Raw genomic sequence first — 19422 nt, forward strand, 5'->3', positions numbered from 1 at the left:
GCTGCTCCCGTGGGCACCCCAGCACCACGTCACCTGTGTCACCTGCAGTGCCAGCCCAGGGCACGGGGCATCCTGTGCCAGAGGAGAGATGCTCCAGGAGGTTGAATAGCCGCCCGGAGGTGATGGTTTCCTCCCATGGAGGGCTGGCAGGACACAGAGCATCACTGGGGACCAGCACAGAGGGGGGACCGTGGGCTTGGGCAGCCACAACCCAGGGGTGCTGGGAGGGGGGAGCAAGGTTCACAGTGCTGAGTGGGAGATGGGCACTGGGCTCCGCAGCACCCTGGTGCCACAGCACGGGGCGACACGTGGGTGTTACCCGAAGCATGGCAATTATTTTATATTAAACATAACGATGCTGTTCCGGCTCTGCCCTCGGCTCAACCCCGGCACTGTTTGTGAGGAGGAAATGCCACGTCTCCGCGTGGGAGAGGAGGCAGCTCCCAGTTGTGTGTGCAGACTGGCCTAGTTGCTGGTTTCAAGAGCCCAAGCCCAAGCCCGTCACGCTCGGCCGGCCCTTTGCGCTTGCTTCAGGACAGCGAGTGGGGGGCACACACGGGGGGGTTCTGCCCCCGCAGCCCGGAAACCAGCAGGACTTAAGCCGGTGCATAAAATATCACCATCCACCCACCCGCTGTCCCCCCCCGCCGCTCCTTGTCGCGGTGCCCCCGCAAACCCCCGCAACGCCCCGTTCGAGCCCCCCGACAGCAAAGCTCCGCTTCCAACCTGGGCGCGGCCCCCGGAGCCCGGAGCCCGGCTCAGCTCCGCCCGGTAGCGGCGGGGGACGCGGGGCTGGGCTCCGGTGTGGCTCCAGCACCACCCAGCGCCCGTCACGCCGCACGGACCCGCGTGGGGACGGGCCGGAGCGGGCAGGGGACGCAGCATCCCCCCGGGGACACCCCGCCGCACGCCCCGGCATCTCCCCGGCTCTGCCTCCCCCCGCGGTGCCCCCGGCCAGGGATGCGGGTACCGAAAGCGCGGTGGCTTTAGGGGAGCGCAGTGGGTTGATCGTGCCGAGGGCCCCACCCGTGGGCAGGGTCCGTACATCCCGGGTGGGTCCTTCTTTCCCCCGCTCAGCCACAAGCAGAGCATGGGCCGCCGGGCTGTCCCCGCAGCAGGGACAGCCGGGCTTCCCGCTGCCCCCCGACGGCTTCACCCGCGGTGGGGCGGGGGGGGGGAAGGGAGGGGGGAGGCCGGGCGGAGCTCCGCGGACCCACCGCCCCCCCTGCCTGCCGGGGCCGCCCCCTCGGCCGTGGGGGCAGCGGGTCGGGGCGGCCCCGCACACCTGCGGCTCGGCGCTAAGCCCCGGCCCCCAGTTTCCTGCCCGCGCTCCTCCCCCGGTTCCCCGGGGCCCCGCACGGCCTGAACCGCCCGGCCCGGCCCGGCCGCTCACACCCAGCGCGGCCCGAGCCCGACGGGACGTGCCCGGAGCGGCGGAGGTGAGTGAGGGGTCCCCGGGACCCCCCCGACGGCACCGGGCACCGCTCGGGGACACCGCGCTTGGGGACGGGGGAACCCCCCACCGCTGGCACCCGCTGGCTGCTTCGGGGCACCCACCGCTTCTGGGTGTCCCTTTAACGGTCCAGCTGGCACCTCTGCCTGTTTAATTAGCAGGGGTTAATTAGGAGCCAGGGCTGCAGCCGCTTCCTCTCTCCCAGCCGGGCTGCGGGGCTGAGCTCCTGCGGGGGGGGGGTGCGGGCTGGGCTCGGCTCGGCGGCAGCCGGGGCTGAGGTCGGGGCACCCCGGGGTCCCCGCGGCAGCACCGGGGCTGTGGATGGTGAGTGGCCTCGGGGGTCCCCGGGCCCGGGAGAGCCCTGGGCAAAGGGGAAATGCACTGGGACTGGGGTGCTGTCACCCCACAGCAAGGGAGCTGGCTGGGGACTGTCCTGTCAATTTGGGGTGAGCCCTGAATGGGTGTCGAGGTGGCTGCTGTACCCCGGGGGGTTGCAGTCCCCTCGTCGCAGCCCTGCTGCTCTCTGTTCTTTGGTAAAGCCGGGGCGGGGGGCTGCAGGAGGAGCAAATTGGGGCTCCCCCTGTGAGCCCCAGCCGTGCCCCCTCTCTGGCTGCTCCAGGCAGCCCCAACCCAGCCAGCCCAGGAGCCCTTGGCTGCGGGCTGTGTCCTGGGGGGCCAGGGCAGCCACGAGCTGGGGGTGCTGTGGGCTGGGTGCTGCTGGGGGGAGGCAAATCCCTGCGCTGCCTCTTCTCCCCATGTTTCCACACTGGGCATTGGGGTGGAGGAGGAGCGCTCCTGGGCGCAGAAATGCTGCCTGGCTCCCTCCCTCAGGTGGGGGATGCTCCTCGGTGGGTTTGCTGGGACCCTCAGCGGAGAACTGACTTGGCTCTCCTCCCCTCTCTGCTGGCAGAGGCACAAGGCTCCCTAAAAGATGGGCGACTGGGGTTTCCTGGAGAAACTGCTGGACCAAGTCCAGGAGCACTCGACTGTGATCGGGAAGATCTGGCTCACCGTGCTCTTCATCTTCCGCATCCTCATCCTGGGCTTGGCTGGGGAGTCTGTGTGGGGGGACGAGCAGTCGGATTTCGTGTGCAACACCAAGCAGCCAGGCTGCACCAACGTCTGCTATGACAAAGCCTTCCCCATCTCCCACATCCGCTACTGGGTGCTCCAGTTCCTCTTTGTCAGCACCCCAACCCTGATTTACCTCGGCCACGTTGTCTATCTCTCCCGGAAGGAGGAGAAGCTGAAGCAACAGGAGAGCGAGCTTCGGGCTATCCACAGCAAGGACCCAAAGATCGAGCAGGCCCTGGCAGCCGTGGAGAAGAAGATGTCCAAGATCTACATGACAGAGGACGGGCGACTCAAGATCCGAGGGGCGCTGATGTGGACGTACCTCATCAGTGTGATCTGCAAGAGCATCTTTGAGGCTGGCTTCCTCGTTGGCCAGTGGTACCTGTACGGCTTCTCCATGGTGCCCCGCTATGTGTGCAAGAGGGACCCTTGCCCCCATCAGGTTGACTGCTTCATCTCCCGCCCCACCGAGAAGAGCATCTTCATCATCTTCATGCTGGTGATGGGCCTGATCTCCTTAATCCTGAACCTCCTGGAGCTCTTCCACCTCTGCTGCAAGAACCTGCTTAGTAACATCAAGAAGGTGTCGGGGCCGGCTGGCCTGAGCCGGGACGCCTTTGCCGACAGCATGGTCTTGGGTCCCTACCCACCCAAGCACTACCCCTTCCTGCCCATGGCTGAGAGCCACACGCCGCCCTACCAGGCCTACAACAAGCTCTCCAGCGAGCAGAACTGGGCCAACTTCCACAACGAGGAGAACCTGGCGCTGGGCAGCGGCAGCAGGTCGCTCTCGGACCCCTACGCCCCCAGGGCTGCCGAAGCCCCCACCCCAGAGGAGAAGCTGTGCAGCCGGCCCGGGAGCTCAGCCTCCAAAAAGCAATATGTCTAGTGCTGGGCTGGCCCCGGGCGGCCGAGGGGACCTTCCTTGGTCCCTCGTGCCTGCGAAGGTGCTGGCCGTGGGCAGGCAGCTGCCTCCCGCCTGGTGCTGTGCCATACGGATGGGTCCCTGCCCGCAGGGACCTGCCTGCCCCTGGGGTGCGGCGCTCAGGAGCCTCCGCTCTCTCCCATTTTCCCCCACAGACCCTGCAAGGAAGGAAACTGCAGAAAGTTCCCCAGGACGGCGTGTGCCTCGCCGTGGGAAAGGGAGAAATCCCTGGAGCCACCGCCGCTGGGAACAGGCTGTCCCCGAGGCTGCGACCCCCTCGGGAGCCGCGGCTTGGCCGGACCCCGGGGCTCGCCGGAGCCCCCGCCGGCGTGAGAGCCGGGCGTGTGGCCGTGGGAAGCCGCTCGCCTCTGCACGGAGCAGGCTGAGCCTCGGAGGACTGGAGGGAACCGGGCTGGGGCACCGCTGCCTGAGGGGTCCTGGCCACCAGCCCCGTCCCGTTCCTGTGACCCCGGTGGGGAGCCAGTGGGGCCGGTGGCTTCTGCCCAGGGTTTGCTGGAGGAGCTGCCCCCCTTCACGTGGGACAACGAGGGGGTTAAGCTGGCGGCAGCTCGCGGTCGGGGCTCTGCAGTGATGGGCTGATCCCGATGGCTGCAGGGTCACTTCTTGGGTGCCCCAGGAGTGTGAGTCCCGCCGCTCCGCCTCCTGCCCCTGGACCCTTTCCCATGTGGTGCGTGTCTCTTAAGTTATTTTTATCCTGCTGGCCTGAGCATGGAGCTTTCTGCCTTAAAGGTGCAGCTGTGAGGGGGATTTGGGGAGCCGTGTCCAGCCTGGGCCCCGCACCCTCCAGCCCTGTGGTTTTTGGGGAGGAATTAGCCTGGCGACTGCTCGTTTGGGGGGTTATTGGTTTTATTACTTTGCACTAGTCATCTCCTGCTGTGGGCTGAGGGGCTGGGGGGGATGGAAGAACCAACAGCCCCCCATAAAAACCGTTGCCCCAACTTCCCCAGCCCAGCGACGCTGTGAAAGGGGAAGGTCCTGCCGTGACCAAAGGGCTATTGATCCTCAATGCTGTTTCCTTTCCCCCTGGCAGACTCAGTGCTGCATCTTGTTGAATAAAGCTGGATGGATGAAAAAGGTGAAGTGTGGTGTGACTGTGCTTCACGCAGCTGCTTTGGGGGGGCAGGGTAAGGGTTGGGGGCCAAGAAAGAGGGAAGGTGCTGTCTTGGGGGGGATGGGGTGAAGGGGAGCGTGGACACCCCCTGAGCTCCAGTTGTGCTGTGGGGGCACTGAAAGCACAAACCTCCCTGCTATAGTGTCCTGTCCCCTTGTACCTGGCCTCAGCAAGGTGCAGGCTCAGGGTAGCCCAAAGCAGAGCTCAGCCCCTCTCCCCCTGCCACCGATAAACCCGGCGGAGGCCAGGGAGCTGCCTGTGGCTGCATAATAGCTGGAAATGAGCTGCAGATAAAGGCACACAATGCAGCTGGGACTGTTGTTTAGTTTCTGCAGCCAAGCCAGCCCAGGGCAGAGCCTGCTCTCGGCCGAGGGCCTCTTCAGCGAGGGTGGGACGGACTAAAAATACCCTGGAGAAAATGAAATATGGGTGATAGGGGGTGATATCGCTGCCATCAGCCACTGGCGGAAGCGGAGAGGGAGGCACCCGGCTGCGGTGCCCTTGGTGCAGAGCCTGGGCTGGCAGCTGAGCCCACCCTTGGTCCCCCTCCCTGCTGGGGCTGAGGAGGGTAAAATCCCCTGGGGTGGGGGTCTGGGGCGCACCCTGCTAGCACTCAGCCCTCTCCTGCACCCTCCAGGAGGATGTAGGGGTAGGTCCCCTCCACAGGGACCCTGCCCTGCTCCCACCTTTGCCCAGTGGGGACCCCACAGAGCGCCCCAGTGCAATGGGGGGACCACAGCCCAGTGCTCACCAGGCATCAGCAGAGCTGCAAAGACCCACAGCTTTCGGGGGGGGGCCATGCTCAGCCGGGAGGAAATACCCGTGTGAAAGGTACCGGTGCAGCCGGGATGTGTGTTTACCCGCCAGCGTTGCTCCCCCGCTCGCCTCCCCTCTCCTGAGCTGATATTTTTGTTGGCACGGGGGGAGCATCACGCTTTTCCGAACGGCGCTGCAAGGTGGAAAACAAGACGGCCGAGAATCCCCCTTGCCTGGACACGGTGCCTGGCCACGGGCGCTGCGCAAACACGGCTCCGCAGCTTGCTATTGTTCCCGTGTTGTGACAAGGTGGCTCGGGGCGGCCGGCGTGACCCCACGCCGCCGGGACCTGCCCGCGGCACACGCCAACAACAACAGCGAGGGGCTCACCTGCACGGCGGGGCCGGGGAGGGGGGCAGCAGCCCCCTAAAAGGCAGGCGGGCGGCCCTTTAGGCAAATAAAAGTTTGAAGCTGATAAGGGCACGGGCTGGCCCGGCGAAGCCCTTTGGCACAGCTTGGGGCCAGAGAGTGGCCGGCCGGACGCGCACGGCCTTTCTCACACCTCCGCGCTCCCTCCTGAGTAAACAGGCCCCTCCGGCCCCTTTCTGGGAACAGCGCTCGCTGCCCCAGCGCCCGGCCCCGTACCGTGATGCTGAGCCCTGCGGTGGCACGGGCGGGCTTGGGGGCTGTGGTGAGGGGGTCCCCATGGGCACCCCTGAGACCCAGCTCTGGGGTAACGGCCAGTGAGCACAGCCCCGTGTATGTGCCGCGATGCACAGGCACCGGGACCCACCGCAGCCGCCCAGCTGGGACGGCGGAGAGCCCTGGGCATGGCCGTGGGGTGGGAGCACCGTGGGGCCTGTTCCCGTGGCCACTCAGGCTGGGACCCCTGCACTGACGTTGCCCTTGGGTTCTGGAACCCCCACCTAAAAGCCCGGTGGGGTTTATCCAAATGCAAGGCTGACTGTACTCCCCACCAACAACCCCATCCCTGCCAAATCACCCTGCCTGGAGCACCCCCTGAGTCAGAAAAGGCTTTGGGGCAGCTCTGCCAGCCCTGGGACCCCAAATCCTGCTGGGGACCTTGGCCTAACACCAGCCATGGCCCCCAGGAGCCTGCGCCAGTGACTGCCCCACAGCCATGGGTTTGCAGGGAGGGTCCTGCCAGCCCCAGTTAGGACCAGTCTGTGCTGGGCTCCCCCCGCACTATCCTGCCTTGGGCTAGGGGAGAGGAGCTGTGAGGGCTGCCACAGCGTGTCGCGCCTGCAAGGCTCTGCCGACGGCACTGGCTGAGCACCAAGGAGTTTATTTTTAACCTTTCCCAGCGTACAGAAAATAGCAAGTGTCTAAATCCAACCAGTGCACAGGAAGAGCCACAGCAGGACCAAAATTGCGGCTGAGCGGAGGCAGGGCAGAGGGCTGGGCAGGGGGATGCCAACCAGGGCCACAGCATGGTCCCACCAGGGCCCCGCGTCCCAGTGCCCCAATTCCCGCAGCCCCTCGGGGGGGGCACAGGCAGGAGCATCCTCCTAGGCCAGACACTGACCCCTCCCAGAGCCCCAGCACCCTGCACCCACAGCCCCCACCACTGAGGCACCACCAAGCCAGGTACAATCCTACCCTTACCAGCACCGCTGCCAGTGCACAACAGAGAAAAAGCAAACCCCCAAAACAGCTCCCTTCCTCCCCCCAGGCCCCGGCCCCGGGTTATATTTAGCCCTCCACGCGTGGGCACGGCAGACAATGCGGCCCAGTGTGAGAACCTCGGGCGGGAGGAAACGCGCTCAATAGCCCCGATGACTTCCCGCATCCTGACATTGTAGCTCCCCTCCGGCCACTTCCTCGCACGGAGGCAACGGGACCACAGTGCCCGGCACCCCGTGCCCACCCCGGGATGGGTCCTGCCCCTGCCAGCGGCTCAGGGCATCATCCCGGTGCAGCACCACGAGGGCAGGGGCTGCCGGGAGGGTTTTCCTGGCGTGGGGACATTGATGCGGTCTAAAAGCAAGGAGCTGCGGTGGCCCTGGGATGCTGGGGTTGGGGAGGGGATCAGCCCTGAGCTGCAAGAGGCAGTGCTGGGTGGGAAGGGGCCCTGTCCCCAGGCTGTGTCACGATGTAGGGCAGAGCTGCCCCGCTCCCCCAGCACTTCGGGGCTTTTGCTGGCTGCAGAAAGGAGCTGTCGGGCGCGGCGTGGTGGGCCTGCGCCGGGGGCCACGGCAGGAAGAGGCGAGCGAGATGGGGAGGCTGGGAAAGGACTTTGCTGCGCTCGGGAAAAGGGCAAAACCAGAGCCTGGGAAAACAGCCTGGGCTGGCTGGGGCAGGGGAGGGAGCAGATGTCCCCAGGGGCTGCGGGGGACGTGCTGGGGGGGGGACACACACACGCCATTTGCTCTCCAGCGCAGCCGGGGTGAGCACCCTCCATGTCCCAGGGCTGCAGGGACACCGCACTGTGTGCAGGTCCTGGCTGCCCCAGGGTGACCACACCACTCCAAGATGGGCCACGGGAGTTTGAGTCCCTGTGGGCCCTGGCTCCCACCCCCCAGACCCCCCCCCAGCACCCTTCCTCTCCTCCCCAAAGCATCATCACCCTGGGCCTTGTGGGAAGGGGACCGATGGCTCTGAGCAGCCCCTGTGGCAGCGCAGCGTCCCCAGCCCCGCGCAGCTGGGGCATCCCTGCTCTGATCTAACCAGCTGCCTGCTGCAGCCACCCGGCCGTGCCGAGTGGCCGGGGGGGTCTCGCTGCCCCCCCTCAGCAGCTGCCCCAGTCCCTTGGGCTGACCTCTCGCGAGCTGGGGCACAGCTCACACCTCTCCTCCATGATCCCACCTCGCTCCCTGCATCCTGCCTCTGGAAACCACCGCCTGCTCCTCTCCCAAGCTGCTCGCGATGGACCCCCAGGAGCAAATCCAGCACTGGGCAGGGCAAAGGGTCACCCCGGGAGCTGCAGCCGCCCTCGCAGCCAGCGGGGAGGAAGCAGCAAGGCAGCAGGGCCATGCCAAGAGCACAGCTTGCTGCCCCCGAGTCTGGGGCACGGCCACCACGTGCTGGGCAAGGACAGGCAGCGCTTCTGCCAGATTGGATCCCTGCTCTGTGGCACAGTACAGGGACTTCCCCAAAGCCGGACAAGCCCTGGGAGGATGCTCGTCAGCAAAACGCCGGTGGCCAGGCACGGGCCCCGCTGCAGCGCCCAGCTGTGCTGTACTGGGAACAGCTGGATTACAAACACACTGGACTGGACCAAGGACTTGCCCTTGAGCAAGTGTGCAGGCTTGGGAAGCCATTTATTCAACAAAGCTTCCTCTCGCTCTTTGTGAGCTACTGCGGCTGCTCGCCCCAGCCCCAAGTGCTTGTCGGCTCCTATTCTTGTCCAGCCGGCGCTTCCCAGGCAGCACATTGTTGGGATTCAATGGGAGGAAGGGTGGGTTTACGGCACCGAGGGTTTAGGAGAAAGGCAACCGGTCTCTGGGAAGCGACTTCACCCCTGCCCCAGCACCTGCGGGGAATCCACGGCCCCGCAGCAATGCCGGGGGGATGGACAGGAGTCCCCAGACAGATGGAAAGCAGCTGGAAACACGGCAGGACCAGCAGGGCAGGGGCTGCCCGGCCAGGTGCCATCAGTGCCCACGCGGGCTCAGCCCTGCCCGAGGACATCGCTCCAGCACCACACCGGAGCAGCCCCCCCCCCCCGACCGGCACCGCGTGGGCCCAGGGGAGGAAACGGGGCAGCGAGGCCCCGACAAAGCCCGATTGTGCCCGGCCGGCCCTGGAAACAGGCAGATCAATGGGCTGTAAACAGCCGAGGGAGCCGCTCCGGCGCGGGGTGAACAAAGACGTTTTGGAAGACGTTTCCGAGCTGGGTCCGGCTGGTCCCAGTTGGAGGAAGGGACGGGACCGTTCCCACCCCAGCACACAATAAGGAAGAGCCGTCACCCAGCATCACCCCGCAGCCAGGCTGGGAAAGCAAGCGGCCAAGGGCAGGGGCAAGCTCAGGGGACAGTGCCAGCCTGCCAGGGGGACCGAGGCGGTGACACGAGAGGTGCTGCGAGCCCCAGTGCAGGAGGCAGCAGCGGGGCAGGGCTGGCAGAGCCTTTGCATCACCCCGAGACTTCCTGCACCTCCTACCCCAGCCTCAGCTGCCCTCACGCGCCGCGATGGCAAAGGCCTGCGAGTTCCCAGCAGTGCCGGGCCCTGAGCCCAGCTGGAAGGCAGCGATCCAGCCCAAGGACAGCAGGTCAGGAGGTAAACACAGCCGGGCAGCACCAGCAGTAAAGCTGTCAGCAGCGCAGGAGCCAGCCCCGAGGAAACGGGACGGAGCGATGCAAAACGCTGAACTGGCTGCTGACCTCAGGGCTTCGCACCAGACACGACAGATTTATGGTCCCCGGGAGGGGAAGGCCGGGGCAGCAGCGAGGCCTCGCTCAGGCACCAGGGGAAAAAACAAGCCGGGAGGCAGCGATAACCCCCAGCTACAGCTCCAGCAGAGAGCAGCTGGCCCTGCCCGGGCAACCGTCACCAGGGTCTGGTCCTGCCATATTGGTGACACCAGAGGCTGGAGGGGACACCAGCCACCGGTGCTCGCTGCCTCTCCTGCCACGCTCAGCAGCCCAGCAGGAACCCGCCTGTCCTTGGGGACCCCACCCGGTGCTGCCACAGCCCTTCTTGTCTAGATAAGGAGGCCGAAGGGAAGCAGATGACGCCGCCGGGGGAGCCGGGAGGGAGGTACAACTGCAGCAGGGGCTGGGATTTCAGTGCCTTCCCCTCCTTCCTGCCCCTCACCCTGCTGCCAGGCCCTCACATCAGTGCCCGGCCAGGGACAACAACAGCATTTTTCCCGTTGTAGAAGGGGCTGCTTCTTGAAAACACGGGCAGCAGAAACACGCTCTGAGCCAGGGCTGAGGCCAGAAGACACAGAGGCCCAAGGACTGGCAGAAGTTTATTCTGACTGTTCCTGTACAGGGCAGAGATCTCCCCGCTCTCTACACACCGGTCCAAAGCCACCACCACGCTCAGAGCTCCACAAGTGGAGCTCCACAACAGAAGCAGGGCCAGGACTTCCACTTCCCCTCGTCCCCCTTCCTCGCTGCGCAGCCTGGGGATGATGCAGAGGAGTTCCCCAGGGATCCCCAGCGCCGCTCAGGCTCCCGGGGGGTGCAACGTGGCAGCATGGTCGGGGCTCACCAAGAGCCTTGGGAGAGCTGTGAGCAAGACAGCAGGTCCTCCCGCCACAGGCAGTTAGCCTGACCCCGACCCCACGTCACTCAAGTCCACGTTTCTTCTACCTTCACGCCATGGGAGGAACCGCAGCTAAAGAGACACGGGTGAAAGGAGGCCGAGGGGCTTTCGTGGTTCCAGGACAGGCCAAGAGGTGATAAGTTTCAGACACGCTCCACCTCCAAAGCGTGGCTCCCTGCCCACGCTCTCATGAAGGAGGGGGTCTGGGTGCTGTGTCTTGAGCACATCCATGGGGTGGGCAAACCCTGACCCTCCAGCGGGCCCCGGGAGGGTGAAGAGCAGCAGTGGGCACAGCATGTGGCCCAGGAGGGAGGCTGGTGAAGGATGTGGAGGTGACAGGGGTGTCCCCAGCACGGTGCTGGGGGACACAGCTCTCTGGCAGCCGAGGACAGTTGCTCCAGGGCACCGCGTTGGCCCAGACAGCTTTATTAGCTCTTTTCCGGGCGGTTCCTGTTCAGCACGGCCCGAGGGGCGAACTCAAGCTTGTCCTTCAGGCTGACCACCTTGGTCAGGTCCTTGCCCGCGATCTCCTGCAGCTTGCGGTCCTCCCGCTGCTCCGAGATGCTCTTCTCCTCCTCGGCCGCGGGCGGGGGGTCGCCACGGAGGAACCACTCCAGGTGGTAGCCCACCAGCCCCACCACGAAAGCCACCGGGAAGGTGACGTACGGGGCCTTGGAGCGCACGGCCGCCCAGACCACGGACCACATGGCGCCGGGGGCTGCGGGAGGCGGCGGTCACAAACCGGGCCCCCCACCCCCCGCCCTTCCCCGCGGAGCCCGAGGCCTGCGGGCTAGGCCGCGCCCCGGCGGGCAAGGCCGTACCAGGGCGGGAGGGGAGGGGGGGCCGCCCCGCGGCCTCAGCACTGACCCACAGGAGATGGGGACCCGACTGGGTCGCGCCGGGACACCCCGCCCGGCCCCTCCCGGGGGTCCCGGAGCCGCAGCCGGAGCCCGAGCGAGCCCCGGGGCGGCCCCGCTCACCTGGGCCCGGCCGCCACCTCCGCCGCCGCCGCCGCCGCTGTCGCCCCGCCCCTTCCGGTCCGCGGCGGCGGGCGGGAGCGCGGCCGAGAGAGGCGCCCCCGCGGCCCGGCGGGGCGGTGCTGCCCCCTGGCGGACGGCGGGGGATCGGCGGCGCTGGAGGAGCGGCGGCGGCGGAGGCGGCTCCGAGGGGAGACCCACGGGGGGAGAGACCCTCGGGGGGAGACCGAACCCACGGAGGGACCGAACCCACGGGGGGAGAGACCCACGGAGGGAGACCGAACCCACGGAGAGACCGAACCCACGGAGGGACTGAACCCACGGGGAGACCGAACCCACGGGGGGAGAGAGCCACGGAGGAGAGCCAAACTACGGGGGGAGAGCCAAAGCACGGGGGGAGAGAGCCACCGGGGGAGACCCAAACCACGGAGGAAAGAGGCACGGGGGGAGAGCCACGAGGGGAGAGAGCCACGGGGGGAGAGCCACGGGAGAAAGAGGCACAGGGGGAAATAGCCACAGGGGAAAGAGAAACGGGGCAGAGAGGCACAGAGTAGAGACCCACGGGGGAAAGAGCAATGGGGGGAGAGCCACGGAGGGAGAGAGCCACGTGGGGACCCACAGGGAGGGACCCCCAGAAAGAGTCCTGGGAAGATACCCACAGGGAGACCTGGGGGAGAGAGCTGCTTGGTGACACCCGTGATGAGACCCACGGAGGGGAGATCCACGGGGAGACACCAGTGGGCGGCACACCTGTGGGGAGAGACCCACAGGGAGATACCCACGGGGAGACCCGTGGAGTGATCCACAGGGAAAAAGCCATGGGAAGAGACAGAGGGAGATTCCCACGGGGAGACCTGCAGACACCCCCAGCTACCCTCTGGGGAGATCTCCCACCCCACGGACACCCCTCTCCCACCCCACAGACACGAAGGGGCAGTAGACAGGGGAAAGGCGAGCCCGGCGCCGGCCACATCCCCACGGGGAGGTGGCCGCTGGCCCGGAGTAACCAAAGTCATCTTTATTAATTGCGGTGGTTCATTACAATAAAAAGGGAGCCACGTGTCACGGTCACTGCACGGCGCTGGCCGGGGGGGGGCCCAGGGGGGGCCCTTCCCAGGCACATCCCTAAATCCGGGGTGCAGGGGAGGGGTGGGGAGCGGGGTGGGAAAGGCCTTTGGGTGGCTGAGTGGGCACTGCCGTCCCGGAGGTGTTTAGCACCGACAGACCCCCCCCTGGAGTGAGGGACCCCCAGCGAGGCGTCCCCCCTGCTCGGCCCCGGCCCCCCCCTGTTCCATGGGGGGCACGAGCTGGGTGCCCCCCCTCCCAGCTGCCTCTGATCCCGCCGCCCTGCCCCCAGGGCCCTGGACGAGGTTTGGCCCTGGATTTTGGGAGCTACCCGGCACCCACCGGCCCTGCCTGGGGGGGTGGCTGGTGACGCTGCGTGGGGCTGCTGGTGTGGCGGGGTGGGGGACAGGGGTGGGGTCCTCCCCTCTTCTGCCACCAAAAGGGGACACTGCAGGGGACAGGATGCTTGGAGAGGGACCGGGGATGGGGACAAGGACGGGGAAGATGCAGCCTCCTGCCCTGTCACGCTGCTCTGCCCTGGAGAGGACTTTTGGGGACGCCCCCCCCCCCCCCCCCACACACACACCCCCTGCTCCCAGCTCTGTGCGCAGCGATGGAGGAGCTGGGAGCAGCAGCATCCCGGGGTGTCCCATCCCCGCGGGGCACCGGGAGCTCGGGGAGAAGGGGTGACCCCCTTGGGGTGATCTCTAGCAGCCCCCCCACTCAAGGGGCAGCTGCTGGCCATGTCCACGCTCCCGTCCCACCCGCCGGCACCGAGCCTGGCCCGGGGCAGAGCCGCCGTGGTCCCCTACACTGCGGGTGCAAGGGGGCTGCAGGCAGGTCTCCCCCCGCTACCGCCTCGCTCGCACACCGGGGAAGCGTCAGCGAGGCACGGGGAGGAGGGGGACACACACACACCCCGTATCCCCCCCAGCCCTAGCGCCACGCCGCAGAGGTGCTCCCGGCCTCCAGGCTGGCAGGAGGGAAGGACAGACGGATGGAGGGACAGACCGGCGGGGAAGGAGGGCTGAGCGGGAAGGGGAGAAGCGCGTCGCGATGCTCCGTGCGAGGGAAGCGGGGCGGCTCGCCGTGACCGGGGGGTTTCTGCTGCTCTGGGCCGTGCCACCAGCCAGAACGCAGCGCTGGTCACGTGTAATTTCTGGTTTATTCCTCAGGTTATATTTATATATGTATAGAGGGGAAGGAGCCCTGGGTGCCCCAGGGCACCCGAGCCGGAGGCAGGTGGGGGGCAACACGGGGGAGCCCCTTGTCCCCACCGCGTCCCAAAACCACGTGCTGGCAGGGCCGGGGAGCGGGGCTGGGGGGGCTCTGACTGGGCGGGGGGGGGGCCCGTCCCCACTGGGCGATTGCACTGAGTACAGAGAGGTGGGGGGGGCCTGCCTGCAGCCCCCTCCCCTCCCCCAGCCCGGTGGGGCCGGGGGCTGGGGGTCGCCTCTCTTTTGGTTGGGATGCAGGCTGGGGGGGTGGTGCGGAAGGGCTGGGGGGGGGGGGGGGAGACAGAGAGGTGGGACACGGCCCCACAGAGGGCAGAGGGAGGGAGAGCCCCGAACCCCGGGAGAGGCTGGCAGGGGCATGCGGGCGGGGGGCGACGGGACGGGGCAGAACCGGGCTTGTGTTCACCCGCCATCGGGTCCACGAAAGGTGTAAAGATAGAAAAGAGAGAAGCTGTGAGTGGGGCCAAGGGCTGCCCCAGGGTGTCCCCCCGCGGCCCCCCATCACAGTGAGCTACGGCCGCACCGTCCAGTCCGGGTAGAAAAGCGGAGGCTGCGGTCACAGCCGGGTCTGCGCCTCGGGGATGTAGATCTCGATGCTGTCCGCGCTCTCGGTGGCCGAGCTCTGGCGGAAGGAGGCAGCTCGCTTGGCTGCCAGGAGCCGCTTGCGGGCCTCCTGCCGCTGCCGGTCCACCGAGTCCAGGGAGCGCTCCTTCACCGGGTGCACCTTGGAGCGCGGCGGCTTCTTTGGTATCGGGGGAGGCACCTTCTTCTCCTCCTGCACAGACAACGGGGGCTTCAGCGCGGGTGTGGGGCCGGGAGCTTTGTGGAACGGGCGTCCCGGTGGGCTCGGCACAGCTGGGGGGCGTGCGGGGCACGTGCACCTCCGTACACGGTGCTGCCAAAGCCACGGTGAGACGGCCCCGTGGACCCTCCTGACACTGTGAGATAGCCCCGTGGACCCTCTTGCCACAGTGAGACAGCCCCGTGGACCCTCCTGCCATGGTGAGACGGCCCCGTGGACCCTCCCATCACAGTGAGACAGCCCCGTGGACCCTCCTGCCATGGTGAGACAGCCCTGTGGACCCTCTTGCCATGGTGAGACAGCCCCGTGGACCCTCTTGCCATGGTGAGACAGCCCCGTGGACCCTCTCGCCACAGTGAGATGGCCCTGTGGACCCTCCTGACACTGTGAGACAGCCCCATGGACCCTCTTGCCACGGTGAGACAGCCCCGTGGACCCTCTCGCCACAGTGAGATGGCCCTGTGGACCCTCCTGACACTGTGAGACAGCCCCATGGACCCTCTTGCCACGGTGAGACAGCCGCGTGGACCCTCCTGCCATGGTGAGACGGCCCTGTGGACCCTCCTGACACTGAGACGGCCCCGTGGACCCTCCCATCACAGTGAGACAGCCCCGTGGACCCTCTTGCCACGGTGAGACAGCCCAGTGGACACTCCTGCCACAGTGAGATGGCCCCGTGGACCCTCTCGCCACGGTGAGACAGCCCTGTGGACCCTCCTGCCATGGTGAGACGGCCCTGTGGACCCTCCTGACACTGAGACAGCCCCGTGGACCCTCCTGCCATGGTGAGACAGCCCTGTGGACCCTCTTGCCATGGTGAGACAGCCCCGTGGACCCTCTTGCCATGGTGAGACAGCCCCGTGGACCCTCTCGCCACAGTGAGATGGCCCTGTGGACCCTCCTGACACTGTGAGACAGCCCCATGGACCCTCTTGCCACGGTGAGACAGCCGCGTGGACCCTCCTGCCATGGTGAGACGGCCCTGTGGACCCTCCTGACACTGAGACGGCCCCGTGGACCCTCCCATCACAGTGAGACAGCCCCGTGGACCCTCTTGCCACGGTGAGACAGCCCAGTGGACACTCCTGCCACAGTGAGATGGCCCCGTGGACCCTCTCGCCACGGTGAGACAGCCCTGTGGACCCTCCTGCCATGGTGAGACGGCCCTGTGGACCCTCCTGACACTGAGACGGCCCCGTGGACCCTCCCGTCACAGTGAAACAGCCCCGTGGACCCTCCTGCACCACGCCGAGCTGCGAGGGCAGGGCTCCGCGTCCTCTCGTCCATCTGCACGGGCGTGAAGGTGTCCGCGGCGCTGAGACCCTGCCCGGCCCTTTGCCAGCAGCACTGCCCCAAAACACCCAGCAAGACCGCGGCGGCGGAACAACCCCTTCTTTACCCTCCTTTTTGCCCAGCTCTGTTTTTCAAGTGTTTGCTAAAAGCAGCCACCGGCGACAGCCCGGCAGCGGCGGTTTGGGTGCGGATGTGCTTGGGGAGGAGGAGGGAGGGAGAGGTGACCAGGGACAAGTGCCAGCCCTTACCTTGGGCTCCACGATCTTCCACCCGTTGGCCTTGAGCTGCTGGAGCTCCGCGAACTTCATGCTGACGTCCTCAATGGAGAGCTGCAGGAGGTCCCAGAAGCCGGCCAGGTCTTGGAAGGTGGGCACGGGGAACGCGTTGGGATCCTGTGGGGACAGAGGGACGGAGTGTCATCCACATCTGCCCGCGGGACAACGGCTCTGCTAGCCACGTGGCCATCCCACCCCCACGCTGCTGGGGAGGGGGGGGTGTCTCTGTCCAGCTCTCCCCTATGGCATTACAAAGTCCCTTTTTCACTGGCTAAGGGTACAAGACCCCCCCGGCCCACCACGGCAGACCCCGCCGCACCGCTGCCCGGCACTGACCATGTTCTGCTGGCAGAGGCGGTAAAACTGCTGCACCTTCTGGGACATGAGGAGCTGGGCGCTGCCCACAGCGCTCCGGATCTTCTCCAGGACTGGTGGGGGGAGAGCAGACAGTCAGTGTTCCCACGGGGCGCAGAGCCTCTCCCCTGCACAGCGGGGACCTGCACCCCCTTGGCGGCAGCGGGACAGCCCGGGCAGCTCGAATCCCTCCCCAAAACCCATGTGGCATTTCCTCCCTCCCCCAGACCCCACTAGTCCCAGAGGGTCTCCCGGTGTTTCTTGCCCCCACCCAACCTCTTTAGCCTTGGCAGGGAAGATGCTCCAAGGTGGGAGCGCTGCAGGACCGTGGCTGTGCCCCCCCCCAGCTCTACAATAGCCCCAGTCCCTCCCAACCCCAGCAAAACCCCCCCCCGACTCACTCTCCTCCGGCAGGTCGTAGTCCTCAGCCTCCCTCTCCATCTGCTGACACCAGCCCTCCATCTTCTCCACCTCCGCCTGCAGCAGTTTGATGAACCATTCGCCGTCGCGGTGGCAGGGGGAGGCACGGCCGGAGTCGGGGAGGCTGCGGGAGCCCCGCTCCATCCAGGCGTCCCGCCGGGGCACCTCCACCGTGTCGTACTGCAGCTGGTAGTCCTCCCGGTACGCCCACTGCCCCTGCGTGTGCACCGTCTTGTACACGGCGTACTGCCGGCCGGACTCGGGCTCCGAGGAGTGCCGCTGGAAGGGGCGCCCGAACTGCAGGGCTTTGTCCTCGGTGGCCACGGCCAGGCCGGTGAAGCCCTCCAGCTCCAGGTCCGCCTGCACGCCCGCCGTCACGCTGTTGGAGCGCTTGAAGCGCGCTCGCCTGCGGAGAGCGAGAGCGCGTGGGGACCCTCGCAGCCAGCCAGGACAGCCCCGCTGTCCCCCTCGCGCCGGGTACCATGGCGGGCAGGGGCAGGGTGAGGGATGCCGGCGGGCAGGATGGGGCTGGGGCACCCCGCTCTGGATCCCGGAGCATTCGGGGCTTGCGAGGACAGCCCTGAGCAGCCACAACCTGCCAGTCCCTCATCTCCTCTGCTCTTAGCCCGTTTCCATGGCTACCGGCGCTGGACCGAGGATGGAGAAGAGCGTGTGCTGGGGCTGCGTGGGCACGTTGCCGGAGCTTCCCTCCCGCGGGCCATGCAGGTCCCCCGGCACATGGCACTCCCAGCCCAGCCAAAACGTCATGTTTAGCTGCAGAAAATCCCAAAGGTCTCATCTGCGCCTGGGCCAGGCTCAAAGCCCAGGGTTGAGCCCCAGCAGAGGAGACCCGAGCTCAGGGCGGGAGCAGGGGAGCCCCTTCCCCGGGCAGGCCACTTGCAGCAGCAAGGTGCGAGGGCAAAGGGAAGGCCAGATCCTGCCCCAGGTGGGGGCAGACAGCCCAGGACGGGGATGGTGCTGAGCTCTGGGGGGTTGAAGGAGAGAGGGAAAAGATGCTGCGGGGCAGTGGTGGCATGTGGAGCTCGGGGAGCCCCAGAGGGACCCAATCCCCCGTTGTAGTGAGTGTGGCAGGTCTCAGCCCAGCCCGGCTGCGCGGTACCTTTTGTCCTCCTCCACCTGCACCCCGATGGAGTGGAACTCCCTCTGGCTCCGGCTCTCCGTATCCGAGTCGGAGATGGCCTCGACCTGCCAAGGGGCAAGAGGGAAAGCGCTGGAGGGCGGCCCCGAGACGTGGCGCGGCGGCTCAGCATCGCCCACGCCGCTCAGGCAGGCTGGGAGCCGGCTCAGGAGCCCGCGGGGAGCAGCGAAGCCCACCTGGACGCCGATGGAGGGACGCCACTTGCGCTGCCGAGCCAAGCTCCTCAGCTCCTCCCGGCCAGGGATGGCCTTGATGATGAGCGTGGAGGGCTTGGGAGCGGCGCGGGGCTGGACCGGGGGCAGGTCGAGGGCCACGGCAGTCACCTTGGAGCTCTCCAGGCTCTCGGCCGAGTTGCAGCGGGCCGCGGCGTCTTTGGACCAAGCGGGGCTGCGGGCGACCTCGCCGGGCAGGTAGGTCTCGTGGGTGGACTCGGTGCTGCTCTGCGCCGTGACGGAGATGAGGGGTTTGGCTTTGGTTCCTGGAGGGATGGGAGGTGGAGCTTTTCTGTAACTGAAGGCTGTTGTGGGAGAGGCGCAGGATGAAAAGGCACGTGAAAATACAGACACTTGCTCATTTTCCGCCACGAATAGGGGGCCCCGGGGGGGTACGGTGCCCATCTCCTCCCGCAGCGCGGCCCCGCGGGGTTTGCGCCTCAGCTGGCTGAGATCTGGGCTGGAGCTCAGAGGGACTGTTTGGCCGGTTTATCCCCAGAAAGGGATTGGAAAGCACCCCAGACCCCGGTGGGACACACCGCTGCAGCACCCAGCAAGGCGCGGAGATGGGGATGGAAGTGGAGGGAAGGAAGGAATGGCAGATGGGTGCCGGGAGCACGGAGGAGCCCCGTGCCTGAGACTGAGTCACGAGCAGGATGCTCCTGCCTTGTGCCGGGGGCTGGGGGCAGGAGGGGGGGGGGGTTAGCAGTAGCCCTTGGGAAGCACCCAGACAGGGAGATGCAGGGGTCCCTCGCGCGGCCGAGCCCCCGCCACCCCCCCCGGGACTCACAAGTGCTGGGCTTCAGGATGCTGCTGGTGATGGGCGGCCCGGCGGGGGCCGACATGGAGAAGAGCGAGAGGCAGTCGTCGTCCTGGGAGCAGCCCGCCTGGATGGCCCGCAGGTAGCTGTGGCTCCGCATGCGGAAGCAGCCGGGCAGGTCCAGCGCCTCCACGGCCTGCGACTCCACCTCGCCGAAAACCGACTCGCAGACGGCCTCGAACTGGTGGTTGAGCTCGTCGTTGATCTGGGGAGAGCGGTGGGTGAGGCTGGGGTCGGC

At 67.0% G+C, this 19422-nt stretch overlaps 3 protein-coding genes across 7 annotated transcripts in view; 1 reads left to right on the forward strand and 2 right to left on the reverse strand.

Annotated features, from left to right (window-relative positions):
- The first annotated feature begins 932 nt into the window (after window positions 1-932).
- On the forward strand, window positions 933-4547 carry GJA4 (gap junction protein alpha 4). Its single transcript, XM_042793926.1, has 2 exons — window positions 933-1439; window positions 2364-4547. Exon 2 carries the CDS (start codon window positions 2385-2387, stop codon window positions 3414-3416), a length of 1032 nt encoding a protein of 343 aa, XP_042649860.1. The 5' UTR covers window positions 933-1439; window positions 2364-2384; the 3' UTR covers window positions 3417-4547.
- Window positions 4548-10260: 5713 nt separating this feature from the next.
- Window positions 10261-11596, reverse strand: SMIM12 (small integral membrane protein 12). The gene is made up of 2 exons (XM_042793947.1): window positions 11553-11596; window positions 10261-11290 (listed from the first exon to the last, which is right to left on the reverse strand). The coding sequence occupies exon 2, from the start codon at window positions 11277-11279 to the stop codon at window positions 11001-11003; it is 279 nt and encodes a 92-aa protein (XP_042649881.1). The 5' UTR covers window positions 11280-11290; window positions 11553-11596; the 3' UTR covers window positions 10261-11000.
- Window positions 11597-12490: 894 nt separating this feature from the next.
- The window catches only part of DLGAP3 (DLG associated protein 3), a 28406-nt gene continuing 21474 nt past the window's right edge, over window positions 12491-19422 (reverse strand). For all 5 annotated transcript variants that reach the window (XM_042793836.1, XM_042793837.1, XM_042793833.1 and 2 more), the window contains 7 exons: window positions 19155-19389; window positions 18329-18669; window positions 18114-18199; window positions 16975-17399; window positions 16556-16647; window positions 16193-16336; window positions 12491-14624 (listed from right to left, as the gene is read on the reverse strand). In XM_042793836.1, the coding sequence (XP_042649770.1) occupies window positions 14406-14624; window positions 16193-16336; window positions 16556-16647; window positions 16975-17399; window positions 18114-18199; window positions 18329-18669; window positions 19155-19389 (1542 nt within the window). In that variant the 3' untranslated portion in view covers window positions 12491-14405. The remainder of the gene's footprint in view (window positions 14625-16192; window positions 16337-16555; window positions 16648-16974; window positions 17400-18113; window positions 18200-18328; window positions 18670-19154; window positions 19390-19422) is intronic.

This window comes from Tyto alba, unplaced genomic scaffold (genome assembly GCF_018691265.1).
Source record: "Tyto alba isolate M040663 unplaced genomic scaffold, T.alba_DEE_v4.0 Super-Scaffold_20, whole genome shotgun sequence".
NCBI lineage: Eukaryota > Metazoa > Chordata > Aves > Strigiformes > Tytonidae > Tyto > Tyto alba.

Bases quoted from the DNA above. Each gene is read 5' to 3' on its own strand.
- GJA4 (XM_042793926.1), top strand. From the start codon at position 2,385: ATGGGCGACTGGGGTTTCCTGGAGAAACTGCTGGACCAAGTCCAGGAG.
- SMIM12 (XM_042793947.1), bottom strand. From the start codon at position 11,279: ATGTGGTCCGTGGTCTGGGCGGCCGTGCGCTCCAAGGCCCCGTACGTC.